At 50.2% G+C, this 18,174-nt stretch overlaps 1 protein-coding gene across 2 annotated transcripts; it reads right to left on the reverse strand.

Annotated features, from left to right (window-relative positions):
• Positions 1-755: 755 nt before the first annotated feature.
• FEZF1 (FEZ family zinc finger 1) lies at positions 756-4,858 on the reverse strand (the record flags this gene model as incomplete). 2 transcript variants are annotated; one of them, XM_079710983.1, is made up of 5 exons in its annotated part: positions 756-1,102; positions 1,466-1,598; positions 1,854-1,988; positions 2,177-3,050; positions 4,782-4,858. In XM_079710983.1, the coding sequence occupies 4 exons, from the start codon at positions 2,975-2,977 to the stop codon at positions 756-758; spliced, it is 1,416 nt and encodes a 471-aa protein (XP_079567109.1). The 2 variants fall into 2 exon arrangements, with proteins under 2 accessions (XP_079567109.1, XP_079567108.1); XM_079710982.1 differs by lacking the exon at positions 4,782-4,858 and having other exon boundaries at positions 2,177-2,398; positions 2,549-2,977.
• Positions 4,859-18,174: the final 13,316 nt, after the last annotated feature.

Consider the following 18,174-nt stretch of genomic DNA (forward strand, 5'->3'; position numbering starts at 1 on the left):
CAGAATCAGTGATCCCTAGCTGAATAATATGACCAGAGCCCTGAAGGTTGTTGATTAAATAAGCATGTTCCAAGGATTTATTTCCAACCGTCAATGAATCAGTTTTCACGTGCAAGAATCAAAACCAAAATTCAAATTCATCCATAATGAACCATCCTTATCTAACGTGTATGTGTTTGTATGTGTGTGTGTGATGAATGTGGACTGTGCCTTTACAGGCACACACATCTATGCGTGTATATATAACATACACACAGAATTGGGTTTTTTTTTTTAACCTCAGGGAAAGAGGAGATGGTAATAAACAATCGGCAGGCATCTTGAGACCACAGGATCAACACAATGGAAATATATACAATAATAAAATTAAAATGGTGCAGCATTCCCGGGTAGGATAATACAGATCTCAATAAATACAGCAGAAATTTGTTTTTAAAAAACAAAACAAAACAAACACGATCTCTCCACCCGAGATGAAAATTCTTTGCAAATTAAAAAAAAATCAGAAAACAAACCCCCAAATTTTCTCATAATTGTTAGTGCCTATATAGAATATAATACACAAAACCATTTAGCAGGTGCATGCAAGAGGCGAAAGGCCGGGGAATTCAGAGGCTTCTGGTTGGCGCTAATGTGTAAGGCCCAACATGCCCTGGGTTCTACAGGTGAGCTTGGGTAGAGAGGTCCAGCTCTATTCCGCCGCTGTCTCAGTAGTGTGGACCCCGGCTGGGGCTGGGAAGGGACTTCGGCCTTGATCACTGGTGACCCGGGGGGAGCCCAGGCTGCAGGGGCCCAGTGGGCGGCAGCGGCGGCAGCGGCGCAGGCAGCGGCTGCTGTAGAGGGGGAGACGGGTCTGCTCCCGGCTCCCCAGCAGAGGTGCGGGGCAGCCCCAGGCCGCTGTCGTGCAGCTTGCGGACGTGCTTCTTGAGGTCAAAGTTCCTGCAGAAGCCCTTGCCGCACGTGGGGCAGGTGAAGGGCTTCTTGTCATTGTGGGTGTGCATGTGGAATGTGAGGTTGTAAATCTGGTGGAAAGCCTTGTTGCAGATATTGCACTTGAACTGCTTCTCCCCGCTGTGGGTCAGCTTGTGGTTTTTGTAATTCCCTGAAACAGACAAATGACAGGGACGTGGATCTGAAAAGAAAGCTTGGAACGGGAGGAGCAGACGATTGAAGGACAACGAGTCAAGAGAAGAGGGGCCACAGCTCGGAGGGCCGGTGCAGTTCTATGCTGCCCGCCTGCACTTCGCTCCCCAAATTTATTTTAAGCGGTTAAAAAGAAATGCCCCCTCTGTATATGAGCCATGCCTTTCTCTAGTACTCATCACACTTGAGGGTAGGACGTTGGAATGGCAACACACGTGCTGGTAACTAGCTGCACTTAACAAATCGTTTTCTGAAATACCCCCCAAAGTTGAGGGCTTTCGGTAAGACTACTGCGAAAGACAACGCCTCCTGGGTTCGATACCTTTTTGATGAAATCCTTTGCCACAGAATTCACACACAAATGGTTTGTAGCCTGCGTGTATTCGGGTATGCGTGTTTAAAGTAGAACTTCTATTAAATGCTTTGCCACACTGGTTACATTTATGAGGTTTTTCCTAAGCGGAAAGGAGAAAAAGCAGAGAAGTTAAGGTATTTTGCTCTTCAGTGGAGTCTGAAAAACTCAAAAACACTGTAATGCTCTCCCTCATGCTTTTAAGCAAAACAAAGGCAAACAATACCTGGCATTTCTCCCTCTTACAGCCGGCACATTTTAAACAAACCTTACGCTAAAGAGTAAGAGTTTATCGGCCATTAAAAAAAAAAAAACCGTTCGGAAATAAACCAGGTGAAACTGAGACAGCCGAACACACCTGGGTGTGAATGATCTTGTGCCTGCACAGGGTGCTGGCTTGCCGGAAGCCCTTTCCACAAACTTTGCAAACGAAGGGTCTGGCTCCTGTGTGCACCGGCATGTGACGGGTTAAGTTATAGTGCGCGTTAAAGACCTTAAACACAAGTACAACAGGTTAGCTCAACAAGCACTTGGAGATCAAACCAGGCAGAGGGAGGGGAGGGAGGTGATAACGTTATAACAAGTGTATACAAATAATTACAAAATAAAATTAAATGTGGAAAGAAAGAAGGGAGGGAGGAAGGGAGGAAGGCCAGCCCCCACCCCTTACACAGTACTTGCCTTTCCACACACTTCGCAAGTGAAAACTTTGGGCTTGGTATGAGGAGAGCCTCGGCTGAAGTCAGAGGTTTTGAACGCTATTTTTTCCGACAGGAGCTGGGCGCTTTCTTTCATGTAATGCTGCAGCTGAGCCTGGGACAAGTCTTTGAAAGCTACTCCCGAGGGGTACTTCTCCACCGCCGGGACCACCAGTTTATTCCTTTCGGCTAAATACGTTTTTGGCTGCGGGTGCAAAGGGGAACTGAGGAAGTAGGAGGCCACCGGGTGGATGTTAACGCCGGCCGCCGGGTGGCACGGGCCGTCACCTCGATTCAGGTAGCACAGGGCTCCCATGGCGTGGAAGGAAGAATGGTTGACCACCCGCGGCCTTACCAGCTTGTACTGCTGCAGCGGGAGCGCGTCGCGGGCCAGGTCGCCCTTGAGACTCAGCGCGCAGTTGAGCAGGTCGCTGCAGCTGAACGCGGGCGCCGCGGGCGCTTCTGCAGGTGCAGCCGGAGCCTCCAGACTCGCCTTCCGCGGCTCCGAGCCCGTCATTCCCGCCTTAGGGCTCGTGTCGTACGCCACGGGCACGAACGGGATCATGCAGGGGATCGACGAGTTAAGATGCAGAGGGTGCTTGGGGTCCCCCTTGGGCACGGCTCCCTGCAGGAAGTGGGGGACGGGCAGGGCTTTGGGCTCGGGGGTGCGTGCCATGATTCTTTCGATGGAGAAAGCCAAGGGTTTGGAGGTGTTCATCACGTTGCCCCGGGCCGGAGCGGTCGCTAACATTTTGGCAGTCGCGTTGTGGCAGCTACTGTCCATGTCTGAGTCTCCAGCGTCCCTCAGCCGGGGCCGGGCTGCGCCGTCGTTGCCTTGTTCCCTGCTTGTCACAGACCTGCGGAGAGGGGGACGGGCACCATCACCACCAGCAGCCGCCTCCTCCTCCCCAGCATCACCAGCCGAACCTGCCTGCCCAGCCCAATGGACTCCTGCCAGCCCATCGCAGAGTTCTTGGCGCACCAATGACTCGGGGACAATCACTACTTATTTCTATCAATAGAAAGTGTTGTGTCAATAACGCAGCCAAGATCTCGCCAATCGTTAACTTCCAAGAGGAGAAGGTAAACTAGATAATTGCTCAATTCGCTTCCAACACTCAACAGGAAAACTTTTTTTTTTCCCTCTGCAGTCAGTGACTACTTTTCATTGGTGAGCGAGGTTCCCCCGCCCAGAAGAGGCGGGGGCGCGCTCCGAGGCGCGGCGGACCATCGCCTCCGCGCACACACTCGCCGGCGGACACTTCGCTACCCTCCGCGTCGCCCCCCCCACCCCGCCCCTTTGCTTTTTCCTGTCTTTTTAACTCTCAATCTGCTTAACCGGGCTTTAGAGGCCAAGCAAATCTGAGATCAATTTTCTCGTTTAGCTCTAAATGACATCATCTAAAATCATTGTACAAGGGCTAAATAAGGAAACAGACTCGAATTCAGGGGCAAACACCAGGCTATATTTATCAAACGCCAGGCTCTAGAAAGCCGCGGCCAGAAAGCCTCCGGCAAGAGAAATCCGAGCCTTCCCGGCATGGTTCCGCCGGGCCCGAGGTGGGCCCGGGTCGGAGCCCCGCTGCCTCCTCCGCAGTCCTCTTTCTTCCTCTAGGGCCTGGGGCTGAGGGCTCCTGGAATCCCGAAGTCTCCGTGGCCCGAACCGAGTCTGGACCATTTGGAAGACGCCAGCAGGTAACTGGCCTCCCCCCAAAGCCCCTGAGAATTAAAAGCCTTGGGAGGCTTGTTTTGTGCTTGTGGTTTTGTAAGCGCGATGCCGTGACCTAAGCTTGGGAAAGACACGCTCCATCCACAAAGTTGAGGAGGAATTGCAAGGACTAAGCGGGTGTCACACCAAAAGAAACCTCGGCTAGGACTAGACACCCTCCCCCCACACCCACCAAACACACAGGCGCGCTTTCTGGCGTTTCCATTGAGAGCCCGGAAAGAGAGTCAGTCTTTCAGTACTTGCGCTCAGCTAGAGCTCTCTCGGAGCATTTAAAATCCTGAATGTTGGACAGAGAAGGGAAGCAACCTATTGATTCCCTCCCCCAACCTCCCGACTGCTGGTGTCCGCGCGCCTCCTCGAAGCAGCGAGGAGTGTGTGTGCGCTCGGGGGCGACGAGCACCGCGAGCTGCCTGCATGCCTGTCGCGGCCTCAGCCGCGCTTTCGCCTCCCAGAGAGCGCGCGGAGACTAGGACCCGCAACGCCCTCCCCCCCCCATCAAGGCGCCCTCCGGGTCTGGTGCCTGGGCCAAAACTCCCGGGGAGGAGCTGTAGAGAGTAAGGAATGTTCCCGGAAGGCTCCGGTGGCAGCGACTCCGGCAGCGCGGGTTCTCATAGCTTCGGCGGGCGCCGCCCGGAGCGCGCCGGGAGCAACAGCGCGCACCGTCCTCGTCGCTCCCCTTGGCAAGCCTGCAATCGTGCGGAGCTTAGCCCTGGGGCCAGGTGTGCTGGTGCCGGGCGTGCCCTAGCCGCTACACCGGGAGGACGCGGTAGCCGGGAGACAGCGCCGGGCCTTACGGCCTGCCCGCCCCTGTGAGTGGCCGCCCGCAGCAGCCCAGGGTGCCATCTACCTGGTGAGTTACCCCGAGTGGGTGCTTGTAGAACGGGTGGTGACGGGCGCCAGACATCGGGCCAAGCGGGTGTGGGCGTCCTCTTCCAGCAGGAGCGGTGGAAACGGTCGGCAGTGGGAGGCTGGATGCAAGCGGACTAGAAACCCCGGGATTGTTGAGCCGCTGGCCAAATTAAACACCAAATGCAAAGCTGGACCCCAAACGGAGGAAATCGACCTCAAAACAGTCCCTCTTCCCTAACCCATTGCCCAGCACAGGCCAGGGACCACTCTCTCCGGCTTTGCTTGGGGGGGTCTGCCCCGCCCCCGCCCGGCGGGCCAAGAGTAGTAGAAACCGAGAGAGTCTGGGCTGGGAGCGCGCCCGATGCCCAACCGCGAAGCAGAGCAGCTGGATGGGTGGCGAGGAAACCCAATTGCTGGGGAAATGGGGGAGGAGACGCGAGTCCGCCTGGAAGTTGAAGGCAGCCAAAGGGCCAGGTGGGGGAAAGGTCCGGTTGCGACCGGCCTTAGCAACCAAGCCTGCAAGTGCCCGGTTTCAGGTCTCGAGGTGGCGTCGGGCTTGGAGGACAGATGCAGCGGTAGAGAAGTGCAGAATGAGGCGAGCGCAGAGCGCGGGGCCCGGGTCCGGGAAGAGGCGCCACACCCCCAGCGGCACTTTGGGGCGGTTTGAGGCCCAGGCGCAGTCGCCCAGGGTGCTCCCAGGCTGGAAATTTTCTTTCCGTTTGCTGCTGGGGCCGCAGAACCTGTCTCCTCTTCTCCCCTGCTCAGACAAAGAGCGCCGGACAGCTTTGCTAGGGGAAAGTGGGGGCGGGTCCCGCCACAGATGGGTCGCGGTTAAGACTTTAATTGCTGCCTTTTGGGGCGGATCAGGTTTCCTTTCCTACCTGCCGCTTCCCAGCATCGAAGAATCCCCCTCCTGCTGCCCTCCTCCGAGGCAGGGCCAGGTTTAAAGGAAAAAGCAAAGAAGCACGAAACTGCCCGACTCTGGAAAGCTTTGCAGCGCCCAGCTGACATATACAACTCACCCGCTTCCGGAGCGTTACATGCCTTATTGACTGAATGCCACCAGTTTGTTTTACGTTCGTCGCGTGTCCCTCCCTCCTCTTCCCCTCCCCCACTTCCTCCTCCTTAACGGCAAAAGAGCCTTGGTTTGACCTCGGTAAATTTCTCCTTCGTTGGACAGTGAACTAAAAAGGAAAATTATTGGCTAAGGGCTATACGTGTTTTGTATGGCTAATATATCAGTAGTTTGCTTTCCACTGGTCTTTTTGGGATTTGCCTTTTTGACAAGTGTTGTTTGAAAGTATAGTCATTTGAGTAACACAAATATCGCAAAGTAGCAATTATACCCTTCCTTTACTAGTGCTGAGCTTCCTAATCCTAAAGACTGAGGAGGTTCTTTATAAATCCAGGTCTTGTTATTCCAACATTTGTTGATGAGTGTTTTCCATTTAAAACCTAACCTATATGTTAATTTAAAAAATCTCTATTAAGTAAGGATTGTCTTAAACAAAATGCACAAAGTATTCAGCAAAGTCTTCCATTTTATTAACAAATCTATCCAGCACTTTGGGTTTTTTCCAAATACATTTGAAAAATAACAACAACAAAAATACCACCAATGAAAGCAGAGCTTATCTGACAAATTTAGAAGCTTCTAAAACAGCTCAACACTTTAAAATTATTTATTAAAAGAATGCAAAGGAGACTTGTTTGTTTTGTTAATGGCAAAATAGAAACTCAGTTATCGTTCCTTTGGATTTTCTTGGAGAATCCTATAATCCTCCCTTTTTCTCATCAGAGCTGATGATTAAGTTCCCTCCCTTTCCCAGCCTTGGAAAGCCAGTATTCATTTGCTCTACTACTTTAAATCCTTGGGGAAGGTGAGTTTTAATGTTTGGTTTATCCTACATGAGACGTCCTAAGGGAAGCAGAAAAACCTTTGGTACAAAGAGACCAGGTAACAAGCTCTGAGTTAAGACTTTCTGAGAAAATAAGAAAGAAGTTCTACTCTGCTAAAGTAATTTAAAGTTCTTTTTTTCCTGGGGAATCTGATTTTGATCTCAATGCTTCCTAAACTATGTTCTTGATATTTTTCAAGAACTTGCATAATTTTCACATGCTTTTGATTTACATCCCTGTCATAAGGAAATGAAGTTTCTGGTCATGATTATTGCAATCTGCAATAAAAGACAATATAGCAGAACCATCAATTGCCAAATAATCCACACTTTTTACTCTCTTCTCTTTAATGTCATCAAATACTGTTGACTATTTTAAAAATAAAAAATGGACTGGGAATTATTCAGCCTTCTGCCAAGTGCACTAATTCATCCCTGGTCACGCTTTTAAGGTTTTCAGGCCTTTCCAACACCATCTACCACCCTGGCCTCTTTTTCAAAAGCAACAAACCAGCTTTCTTTTTGCTTCTTATTAACTACGGCGAGCTAAAAAAAAAGGAGAGAAGATTATTATTATGATGACCCCCCCTTTCTCAGGCATTCAGATTCATCCACACTGTTTCCTATTTAATAAATAGCACCAAGGGCAACGTACCTTCCTTCTAGAGGAGGAAAAACATTCCTAAATTCTTCTACAGTTTTGCTCAGTCTTTATCTCCGACGGGTCTTTTGTTATTTCTTGTGTGTGATGGAGGCGGGTGATGGACTCGGACACAAATAGGAAGGGTCTGCAAGGTTCAAGGAAAGAGTCTTGTTGAGTTCCTCTGATTAATTACTGAATACACAGTGCGAACTAACTTTCCAGGACATTAACAAATACATGGGCCACAAATAATGAACTCAAATATGAACTTAAGGCTACTGCTTTTGCTTTTAGTTAGTTTGGTAGCAAATAAAGAATTCTTGCTAATTTCATATAGCACGTGAAAGGCAGTAAGTATCACAGGTTAGGAGTATAGGAGGCATCAGTTAACTCGCAGAGCCCTCTTTTCTTTGGGGGTGGGAGAGGTGGGAATATAGCTTGTTGTTTATCTCTAGGTCTTTGTTGTTAGTATTTCTTTCATACTAGGATTTCCCTTAAACCTAGTGAAATTATCCTCCTCAAAACAGCATTTGCATATTCAGTCAGTTTGTGAAAGTAAATGAAGAGCCCCAAAGGTGAGAGCTGGTAATGAGCTGGCAGGCATTACAGACTCCGATCACCTGCCCTGGGTTTGTGGCTGCCTCTCCACTAATGCTGGGCTTTTTCTCACCCGTTCCCACAGGCCTGTGAGGTGTTTTCCCTCCAGACTGCCAGGCTCCGACTCAGGGCTGGACTTGACGGAAAAAGAAGTCTAGAAACAAGCAACCCAATGTCTCCAACATATTCGAGGAGCTGCCCAGACGTCAAGCAACAAAACCCAGCAAAGTTTTACCTGCAATTTACAACGGTGTTATTGAAACCCGGGAAGTGGACAATTAGAAGAGGAGGCCCCAAGTATGCTCTCGTGCCCTACACTGATAGCTCGCTATGCAATTGGCCGATTAGCATTCTGCCGCAGTCCCCAGACAGTTTTTCCAAAGTCCTTTTGTGGTTAAAATAAAAACTATATTTAACACAGCGCTGCTCTTTCCTTGATACTACCCACGAGATTTAGAGCGGTTTTAATGTTGTTTTCAAACTTTCTTATCTCCCACACGAAATAAAAGTCGACAGTGGCCATTCAAATAGCACAGAGCAAAGAATGAGCTTAGAGAAATGGAGAAGCAATCGAGGTAAATCAAAATCTTTGGGCGAGAAATCTCTGAGAGCCGTTTATAAATTCAGTTTCCTCCCGGACCCCGGCCGTCGCAGCGCCCCGCACCGACCCTCTGCCTCGGCCGCCTGGGCCTCCATCACGGCGGCGGCCTCGGCGCCCCCTGCCGTGGCCTCCGAGGGAGACCCTGCGTCCGGCTGTCGGCGTGGGAGCTGGGGCGCCCTCCTCACTCCCGAAGCGCTGGCCCGCGCTGAGCGAGGTGATAGAAGCCCGAAGTGAAACAGAAAAGCGGACCCACTCTCTCCGGCCCGGCCGGGCTCTCTACTCATTGGCCCTTGCTCCCGAGTCCCAAACAGTAAAACTGACGTTGGCAAGGCCTAGGGACACCTGGCTCCGTGCGGTGGCCTTGGAGGGGCCGGGGGGCGATGGCTCCTGGCGCCTGGAGGGGACTGGGACCTGGGGCGCCACTCGCCTGGCCCGACCTTCCCTTCCCGCCCGCCGCGCGGTGCGGTGCGCGTCCAGCTGGGCTCCGGGCCCCGGCGAGGCCTCCGGGGTGCCGGGTCCGCCAGCATCGCGCGGTCGCCGACCCGGTCCCTCTGACCTCGGGCCTCGGGGACCGCCACCGGACCCCGCGGGCTCCGCGGCCCCTTCGGGGTTCGATCACGCTCCTCCCCCTCCCCGCGCACCCCCGCGGCTCCCGCCGCGGCTCCCTCTCCTTCCCTCCCCTAGGCTGCGAGAATGGGGGGAGTCTCCAAAACCTCCAAAGAGTTTCGGGAGGGGGGAGGGGCTGCCGGATCGGGTTTAAAGACCCAGTAACAGATGGCAGAGAACTTCTGTTTGAAAAGTTTTTGAACAGAACATTCGCTAATAGACTTGCTTTGACGACTCCGAGTGTAACTGAAGGGTCATTTAATCTAGATGTCAGGTGAAAGAAAACAGGCCTGACGCTGTGGCACGCCCAAGAAGGAACTAGATCTTTTTTACTAGTTTTGCTTGTCATTTTGAGTTTCCCAGCAAACATTTTCTTAAGCCAATTTTAAATGGGGGCGAAGGTGGGGCACCACTGTGTTCTCCCCAAACCTGTCACGTCCATTCCCGTTACCGTATTTTCGTGCCCACTTCTCACCCCCCAACCCCCCGAGTCCTCCTTTCAGAGCCGTTTCGCTTGTCCTTGCAATTAGTTGGTGTCTTCTGAAGGTCCTGGGGAATGAGAGAGAGTTTTCTAACTAGATTCTCCTGTTTTAAGACATTTTCCTTCTACCTTCGCCTCTCGGCCCATCCTCCAATTTGTCCTTCTATTCGGGTTCCTGAGCTCTCCCTGTCAATCCCTTTTTTCCCCCCTTCAGAGGAGGAGATGGGACGGTTGTCCCCAGAGCACAATGCCCCCGCGGCCACCTCCCGCAGGCCTCCCCAGTCCCGAAGGGGAGGAATCGCTCAGCCACTGGCCGGCCCCTTTTTCTCAGGGGGGCTGGACGCTCTTCTGCGATTCCCCCCGCCTCCCTCCCTAAGGCCTCTCTCCGACCAGATCCTACAGGTGTTGACCCTGTTTCAAGAGTTGAGCTGTAACATCCACGCCGAGGAGATCCCAAGATGAGGCTTGATCTGTCGTTAAGGAATCTGACTTTTACAATGTTAGGTTAAATCATTGCCTTCTTTGTTTTGGGAAGTCACTTTTCTTTTTCTCTTCCCACTGTCTCCTCTTTAAGTTCGGTTGATTCTTTGAATTTCGCCAGCAGTGGGTCTGCTGCCCTCCGAGTTTCCCATCAGTCTCACAGAGGAAGAGGGTGCTGGAAACACCGCGAAGCTAAGCGGCCGGAGTCCGTGTGAACGCTGACTACAGGGGAACGGCGTCCGCCGGCCCGCGGTGACCTAGAGGGCCGGCCGCCTGATGTCACGAACGCTGCCCCGCCGCGGCTCCCGGGGCCCGGGTTGGCGGCTCTGTTTCCCTGCACACCGGCGGGGTGGAGGGTGGGAAGGAAAGCTAGGTCCGCGGAAAAAAGCGCGAGGAAGAAACGAGACTGTGAATCATTCAAAGACTGAATGGGGTCGGTTCCAGTTGCAAGTGGAGGTGGGGGGACCCTCCTCGATCTAACCCTGTGATTCACAGCTTTTCAGAAATTTACATAATACAAGGGCGTGGATGTAAACCTAAAGGACAAAAATATGAATTCGACAGCACATGTTCCATTATTCGCACCATGGGCCTGGATATGTTCCCGGCGTTGGCATAGTAGCTGATTCCCCAAGCTTTTTACTCATGACCGAGAGTAACTGAACTTTCACAACAGTGTTGAAAGGAGAGGCAGAGAGGGAGGAAAAAAAGGGAGAGAGAGAGAGAAAATCGCTTTAGTGACTCTGATTTAGATTTCTTACTGACGGCAAAAGAGTTTTAAAAATTGAGAGCATATGCTGCGTTCAAAAGGCAGTGGGCATCATGGTAATTGGGGTCCCTCACTTTCCAAAGGATCTGTTCCCCTTTGATTTGGCTAACATGGACCTTTTATTCAAAAAGCAAATTCATTACCCTTTAATATTAATAGGACATTCCAATTCATTATTTCCCTAGATAAGTGAAGGCCACAACGTCTACTGAGAGGCCCCGCTGTCAACTGGGCTCCAGCTGGCCAACTCAAATGTAAGATCAAAAAGTAAGACGTGGCAGCTACAAAATACACATGATTGCTGTCTTGCCTTTTGGACTAGTATTTTTGTTTTGTTTTGTTCCTTCTGCATTTGAACTCAGATACCACTAATATATTCAAATTCTGGAGCCCTGCTGGAGGCATTTTCTTAATGATTCCCTGTGGAACACCACGCATGGGGAAATCCAAGGGCAAGGTTTGTGGGATCCCAGCGTCCCCTTATTTTAGCAGGAAGGCTGCAGCAGTGCAGGTGCCCTTGGTCTCGTGCTGTGCCTCGGCCAAGCGCATCTGGCATCCAGTCCGTCCGCGGGTGAGCAGTGGAGCCCTCCCGTCTTGCTTAGTGGTGGACGTGGTGGTCACTGGAAATCGTTAAGAGGAAAGGCCTTTCTTCTCCCATCTCTGCCTTTCTGCATCTTACTGCTGTTCCAGCCTCCCTCTTCTCTCCAAAACCTATGTGCAAAATTGGCCATATTCTCTCTCATTCAGTCCAACCCATCAGAAGTTTGCAGTTATTTTAAATTAATTTCTAGAGCCTTTAGTTAAACCTGTATGGGCAGGAACTTAAGAGGAGAAATCATCTACTTTTTCAAGTATGCAGTGAATTCTGCCTTCACTAACCACCTCCCCGCAACTGCTGCCCCACAAAGGGTAAATAATAGTCCTCTTTTCTCCTCTTTGTCCCCTTCTATCCTTTTAAAACTTGATTCTTCAATTATCCATTGAAATTGAGAACGTTTCCTCCCTTCTAAGAAACTTCTTTTTCATTAAGTACTCCTACCACCGATGTGTCCCAGGAAATTTGAGGGCTGAAATAAATGATGCCAGTTTCCTGTCCTGCTTTAGCCTTCTAGCCAGGGAGTGCCAGCTTGGGGAGGGCCACCCAGCCAGTGGACTCCTTGTTAACCTGAACGGATGGTGGCAGTTCCCCTTTGCCTTGTTTTTCTGTAAAATGGGACTAAATCAAAGCCCACTTCATTCTTGGGAGACTTTGAGATTGAAAAGAGATTTAAAAATAAAACTACTTTACATGTGAAAAGCTATCCATCACCTTGTTAAAAAATTAAGCTATAAAATTTTCCCAAATATTTTTCAGACAACTGTATTTAAAAACAATGCTTCTGCTCAGTGATTTGCTTTCTGGTTATATACATGGAAGTGTTAAAATACACATAAAAAATCACATTTGCTAAATTATTTTTCACAACCTTGAGGACTTCCCTTATCCTTGGGGGCCTGCTCTCCCACGTCCAGTCTTGAGTTCCCCAGGGGACAATTTCTTCTGTAGATTTGTGAATTAACCTTTCACAAAAGCTTTTCAAAAATCCCAGTTTGATTAAAGCTTCTCTTTCGAAGCTGTTATTTCTAAAATTAATCAATTTCCTGATAGACTATCATGATTCTATGAAAGAACACACCAAGCAATCACCCAATGTAACAAAAAACTGGGCAGTTTGAATGAGTGACAGTGAATGAGCTTCTTCAATACAGCAACTTTGTAGTGTGTTTAAAAAAATTATTACCCAGCTTTGGGGTATGTGTGTATGTCAGGGACACCTGACAAAAGCCCTCCCCTGACACAATCTGCTGCTATACTGGCATTTCCATATTTCACTTTCCACATTTTGAAATCCAGTCCTGTTGGGTTCTGACCTTTTACTAATGTAACCCCTCTTTAATGAAACTTTTTCTACCTCCCTAGCAAAATCTCCTTCCAAGGTTACAATTAGTTTTGCTTCCTTGGCATTTTAAGGAAGTACCCTAAACAACAAACTTCAGCATTTAAAGTTTTCTTTCTGTCAATCACACCCAAGAGAGGTGTTACCAGTTGGGCGTCAGGAAGGAGGCAGTGTTAAAAGGCAAACCAGAATCGACTTAAAGTAGAAAAAGAAATAATTTGACATACCACTTTCAATTTTGCAAAGGTACATATTATGTGTAGGGGCTCCATAAACAAGCCTGTGCCAGGGGCCAGGAAAGAGTATCTACTCTGCCTGATGGTTCTTGTTTGAAATCAACTCTTCACTTCCTCTCAGACCAGAGAACCACTGATCCTAGGGATGGACCACGTGAAAGGAGATTTCAGACAACTCTAGACTATGCTTATTGTCTTATTTATTTATTTATTAAAAATACATTTATTTATTTATTTTGGCTGCCTTGGGTCTTCGTTGCTGCGCGTGGGCTTTCTCTAGTTGCGGCGAGTGGGGGCTACTCTTCGTTGCAGTGCGCGAGCTTCTCATTGCAGTGGCTTCTCTTGCTGCGTAGCACGGGCTCTAGGCACGTGGGCTTCAGAAGTTGTGGCACGCAGGCTTCAGTAGTTGTGGCTCGCGGGCTCTAGAGCGCAGGCTCAGTAGTTGTGGCACACGGGCTTAGTTGCTCCCCGTGTTCCCTGCATTGGCAGGCGGATTCTTAACCACTGCGCCACCAGGGAAGCCCTGATTTATTTTTTTAAAATCGCACTGCAAATAAGCACACAAATACAGCGGCCCGCAGTGTAAAGTTGCAAAGAAGGGGAGATTAAAGGCAACGTGGCACTCCGGAGTGGGAGTGTGGCCGTGGGGCATGAAATCCTGTTTCCTAGGTCTGGAACTCAGGAAGCTGCAAGTAGGCTGTCTTAAAGGAATGATGGGGATGGGGAACATCCCTCTAGTTAAAAAAGCAGCTCTAGTCCTGCCTGGCACAAAGCAGGGCGCAATATCTTTCCCTTTGGTGAGTGATCAGTTTCTCCCTCCTCAAGGCCACCGCGGGCTTGGCCCCGGCACCACCTGGGCTCGCACCTCCCTCGCCACGGACATCCTGGCTTGTGACCCTGGGCGCGCCCTCGGCCCCGCGCTGGGTCTCTGCGCTATTGGCGTTTCCCTGATGGCTTCGAAGGGCGGTCAATTCAACACTCCGGGGCAGGACTCCGTGCTGGCTGTCGTCCTCAGAGCCTGCCATTTTTTACTCTGTTGCCACGGCTGAGGTCACCTTGGGGCGCGCCGGGGCGGCCTTCGTCTCCTTTGCCTCACTCCCGGCGCTGCTTCGCATTTTCCCGTGCCGTGTGCGCATCTCTGGGCTGAGACGCAGGACGCCATTTGCGGCCTCCTTAAATCTGGGAAAACACTAATGAACACCAATTTGCCCTTGAAATTCTCTTGAACTCAACCTGTTGGGCACAGGCAGAGGCCTGGGATGCCTCGCTTGTGGTCCGACACCCCCCGATCATAACCGTCCGGTTTCGGAGGCCCTGACCAACAAACAATATCCTCATGTGGACCCAAAGACACGTCTCCAGCCGCCTCCCCTCCTAACTGCAGCTCCAAGGGCTGCTCTCGGAATACTGGCCTTTTTGGGAGACAGTCGACTTGCCCCTCCCGGTCTCCTCTCCTCCCACTAGTCTGGTTGTATAAATAACCCTGAAACTGGACAGTTCGAGCCAATCCACGGACATGCCAGGGACGGAGCCGAAGATCCGCCGAGATGACTGTGATCTACACCTTGTGCCAACCCGGTGAGAACTGGGCAGTGCGAGAGGTGGTGTATGTTGGCAGGGGCAGGCCTCCCACAATTTCCTTCGAATCCACCCCTACATGAAGAGTCAACAACGGCCACAACTTATACGCATCACCTTCGTAATTGAGCGCCCGCTTCACAGAGAGGTTACATAACTTGCCCAAGGACACAGAGCTCGGACGCGGGGAAGTGTAGTCGTTGGCACTCAAACCCAGGCTTTCCTGGCTCTAAGGCCCTGGCCCCTTACGGTTCCCCAAGCTGTGTCACGTTCACACGTTTCTGGGTAGATCTTTAAATCGAGGTCTTTTTCAACTTGGGAAACACATCGAATTCTCGTCTTACTTCCTTTCTCTCGGCTGTACACACTCACAGTCTAGTGCCTCCTTTTCCCTTAAAACGATCACGTATTGCGCCTGGATAGAGGCTGTGGCTGACCGTCACCGTGACTTCTAGAACCCAGGCTCAGAGCTTTGCGCTCACAGCCTGCACTCGCCTCGGGCCCCTTGAAGTATCATGCTTCAACGTTACAGAGAAAGGCAGTTGAAGGCACATCTGCCCCGCGTCTACCAGCCCACGCGGCGGAAGGCGGGGAGGGTGGGGAAGGAAGCCTCGCCCTGGGCTCCCGGGGTCGGGGTAAAGCGCTCTGGAGCCGTCGCTGCTGCGGGGTCGCAACTGCTCTTTGCCTCTGGCCTGCTGCCCAGGCCCCTGGGCTTGATTCCATCTGCAGCTAAATACCGGGGCCAAACGAACCGCCGGCCTTTCCCTAATGTTCCTGCGGGTCCAGCGATCTGGACTTGACGGGTAAAGGAGACCCAGGCCCACGGCGTCTCTCTACACAGTACCGGGGAGGGGATGGGGACTCAGTGTAAAGGCGGAATGAGCCCCATCCTCCCGAATCCCCCCACACCAGGCCCCGGAATTCCGCACAAACTCCGCGGGGCTGGGACGGGTCGAGGGCTGTGGCGGGGCCGGGGTTGCGGTGAAGGGCGAGCGCGCGGGGGCCGACTCGGTAGCTCTCTGGCCGCGTAGCTGCCCCGCCAGCGGCGCGTGAACAACTCTCGGGAACATCGATTTGTCACCTCCCTTTAGGGACCCGGACCGGGAAATTTCCATTTTCTGTGCTGGGAGTAAGAAATGAAAGCGATCGAGCTCTTGCTCTAATTTCTTCCATCGGTCCTTCTACCAAAGGCGTGGCGGGAGGGGCTCGGAAGACCGGGTCTGCGCGGGGCGCCGGGCCTGGGGTTCCCCCGGGCTTTCGCGGGGTGGCTCGGGGCGCGCCCCTCTCGGGAGGGGTTTCGCGGTCCAGGAATGGCGACAGCTGAGGGGCCGCTTTCCCACCAAGGGCACCTTCCCGGAGCTCACGGACCCCGTCACCCACGACCGCCGCGGGACCAGGCCGGCTGTGACCCTGGGGGCGCGGGGGGAGCCCCGAGACACTTTGCATGGGCGCCTACTGCAAAAGTAGCAGGAAATCCTTTCTCCAGAGCGAGGGACAATGAACAAGAACTAAGGGGAATTCAAGTGGAAAAATCCGTGAATACAAGAACGACCCACAGCTGGAGCTCGGAGGTTTACGTTAAGCTCTATGGGGTTCTTTCCCTTTCCGGGAAAAAGGCATTATTATTATTTTTCTCCAACAAGAGCTTGGAGAAACTTTCCCTCTAGGTGTGTTCTTTAACAAACTCATTCCGGCTGGACATTAGACTGTATTAGTTATTTTCTCCTGCAACGTTCACCGAACTGGCCAAAGAATGCACTTTTTTCCCCTCTTCCCCAAGACCGTTTAGGAGAGTAGAGGTAGTTCTTTGAAGCTAAAAATGATTTTCCTTTCAAAAATTGTACATTTGTTAGGTTTTCAATTAAATTCTTTTAAAAAAGTTTTTTGTTTTGTTTTGTTTTTAAAGAACACTTGGTGTCCTTTAATAGACAGATGCTTGGGCATTCACTCTCACAGCTATACATACGGATGAATTATGAAGTCATTTCAAGCAATTGGCAGTTATGTTGAAGAGCATTTCTGGGCAAAAGCCCCCAACTAACCTTTCATTCTTTTTCAGGGTGACTTTATAAACTTCTCTCCATACACCCCTCTGTGGCTCAAAGGTTAGTCCACACAGTCCTCAAAAAACTGTGAGCATCTCCACTACCTGCCTTTGATTGCTATTGTCCTCTCCCTGCAAGCCAGTGGAGGTTGGAGTGGGGGGGTGGAAGCTTTAGAAATCTCCTGGGTGTCTAAGGGAAGGAGCAGAGAATACCCAGATCTGGAGAGAGGCTACAAGAGGCTGACCAGCAAAGAGGGCCAGTGGGCAGGTTAAATAGGTCAGGTCAGCAGGGAGACCCTGCTGGCCCCAAGTACTTTCCCCTGTAACACATGCTTTCCCCTTTATTTCCGAATTCTATCAACTAGATATTTCCTTAAAAATATGTATACATACATGCATATATATGGCTAAGGGGGTGGGTTCATCAGTCATTCATACTTTAGGACAAGATGGGCCAATTACTCTGAGATAAGCTGTATCAAAGAAATAGACATTCAATATAAAGGAAAAGAAGGGTGGGTAAGTTCCAAGTAGAGAGCAGTTTGAGCTGTGCAGAGCCAGCTTGGGGAGGGTACCATTGGGGATTTGAGGGTAGCCTGACTAGACACCTGAGGGCTTGAGAAAGGATAGTATCGGCATGAGGGTGGAGAAGAAAGGGAAGGACAAGCATTCCAAGACAAACTGCCTTTCAACAATACTGAGCTCATAGAGTGGGTCTCTAATCCAGGAAAGGAGAAGAAATTTCCATTCATGTTTATCTTGTAGCACAGGGTCTCTTACCCCTAGGACCCAGAATTGAGCCCAAACAATATTATTTAATAACTGTGGATTAAATAGGTTTTTGTGGGCTCGTCTAGGTCAGGCACCAGAATAAATTTGGAGGGCCAAGAAGTTGTTTCACTTCCAAAGCTTCAGAACTTACGTTTACACAAATTCAGGGGTACCTTCACTTATTCTGCATTAACTCACTTCATTTAAAAACCCCTTATGAATGAGTGTTGGTATATTTTTGAAAAAAATACAAAAATTAAAATTCAAAGATAAATTACAATTTAAAAATTGTAGCCAGAAAATACTTTGGGGGAAGAAAAACTGTTAATATGTCAATTGCTAGTTAACATTACTAGCATTTCTAGTATTACTCATTATTAACACTAATTGCTAATGTTAACTAATAATACACAATCTATGAGTATGTAGTCAACATCAGCTTTGCTATGGAAATATGCTCTCATATTTAACTAGTTCTTTTAACAAGTGTGAGTGCCTACTAGATGGAAAGCAGTGTTAATATCTTTTACTCATTTGATTGTAAACAAACACAATAAAAACACGGCTCCAAATGGTTGAGATGGTTATAATACTGCAAACATATTTTACTGTATTTAATTTATACAAGTCTAATAAATACAGAAGTGGTTAGGACCAAGTGGACTTTTATTGCCTGCAAGCTGTTACACTTAGTAGTAGGAGAATATGGTATGTTGACGACAGCACACTTACTACCCCACACGTTGGGATTTTTATACTTGA

The sequence above is a fragment of the Hyperoodon ampullatus genome (assembly GCF_949752795.1).
Source record: "Hyperoodon ampullatus genome assembly, chromosome: 9".
In the NCBI taxonomy this organism is placed as follows: Eukaryota; Metazoa; Chordata; class Mammalia; order Artiodactyla; family Ziphiidae; genus Hyperoodon; species Hyperoodon ampullatus.